The 976-nt window shown below is 40.7% G+C and overlaps 1 protein-coding gene across 1 annotated transcript; it reads right to left on the bottom strand.

Moving 5' to 3' along the window:
• Window positions 1-194: 194 nt before the first annotated feature.
• Window positions 195-658, bottom strand: LOC106726474 (keratin, type I cytoskeletal 20-like; the record flags this gene model as incomplete). Its single annotated transcript, XM_014541427.1, has 2 exons — window positions 195-335; window positions 497-658. Coding segments are annotated over 2 exons (303 nt in total), but the record flags the coding sequence as incomplete, so codon positions are not given.
• Window positions 659-976: the final 318 nt, after the last annotated feature.

The raw sequence follows: 976 nt of genomic DNA on the forward strand, positions 1-976 counted from the left end.
TAAGTCTTCCAGATCTTCTTCCTCTGCATCCTTGCAGTACATTGCCCTTTCCCTTGATTTCTTTCTGTTCTTTAATCATAATCTGTTGTTTGGCCCGCTTCCCTGCCAGCTTTGCAAGGGGAGGGGTTGTTTCTTACTTTCAAAGTTCCTAATGCAGGCACTTAGTAAACAGACACGACACCGAGAGCTGGAAGTTAGATGTGCTTTACCATACTGAGGTGGGACTTGAGGTCTATCTCCAAGTTCTGGTAGGTGCGTCTCAGCTCCTTTACTTGAACCTCCGATTGCTTTAATTCTGCAGTGTCCACTGAGACTTGTTGCTGCAGAGTTTCAGTCTAAAATTTCAAAAATGAGAAAAGTAAATAAGGGAAAAAAGACAGAAAGAAAGAAAGGAAGAAAGGGAGAAAAAAGAAAGAGAGGAAGGAAGAAAAAGAGTTATCTCTTTGTGGAGGACAACTTCTGCACATTTGCTTATCCTTTAGAATTATGCTATTACCTGTATCTCAAACTCTTCTTTGGCCTTCTTAAGGTTCTCTTGGGCCAAGACTTCATATTTCTGCCTCATTTCATCCATGATGGCACTGAGGTTCAGGGCTGGAGCAGCCATCAACTCCACATTGACAGTATTGCCCAGCTGTTTGCGTAGGCTGTCCACTTCCTACGAGAATGAAAATCCTGGCTGGTTATAGTCTGAAGTGTATTCTCAGAAGAGGCTGGGCAGAAAAGACTTTATATATTTTATGGCTTTTTTTCACTGGGAGTGAGTCAAAAAAGGAAGAACATAATAGGCAGGGCTTTTTTATGGTCCAGATATTTCTCTAAGTTATTTAACCCTGATAGAAACCTTATGAAAAGAAGTTAGGGGTAACATCATTATTGTTGTCATCTTCACCATCACCACCACCACCCAATCTTCTTTATCCTCCTCTTTCCACCATTCCCAATACCACTTCTGAAATCTATTTATTTATTTATT

The sequence above is a fragment of the Myotis brandtii genome, unplaced genomic scaffold (genome assembly GCF_000412655.1).
Source record: "Myotis brandtii unplaced genomic scaffold, ASM41265v1 C41984888, whole genome shotgun sequence".
Taxonomy (NCBI): domain Eukaryota; kingdom Metazoa; phylum Chordata; class Mammalia; order Chiroptera; family Vespertilionidae; genus Myotis; species Myotis brandtii.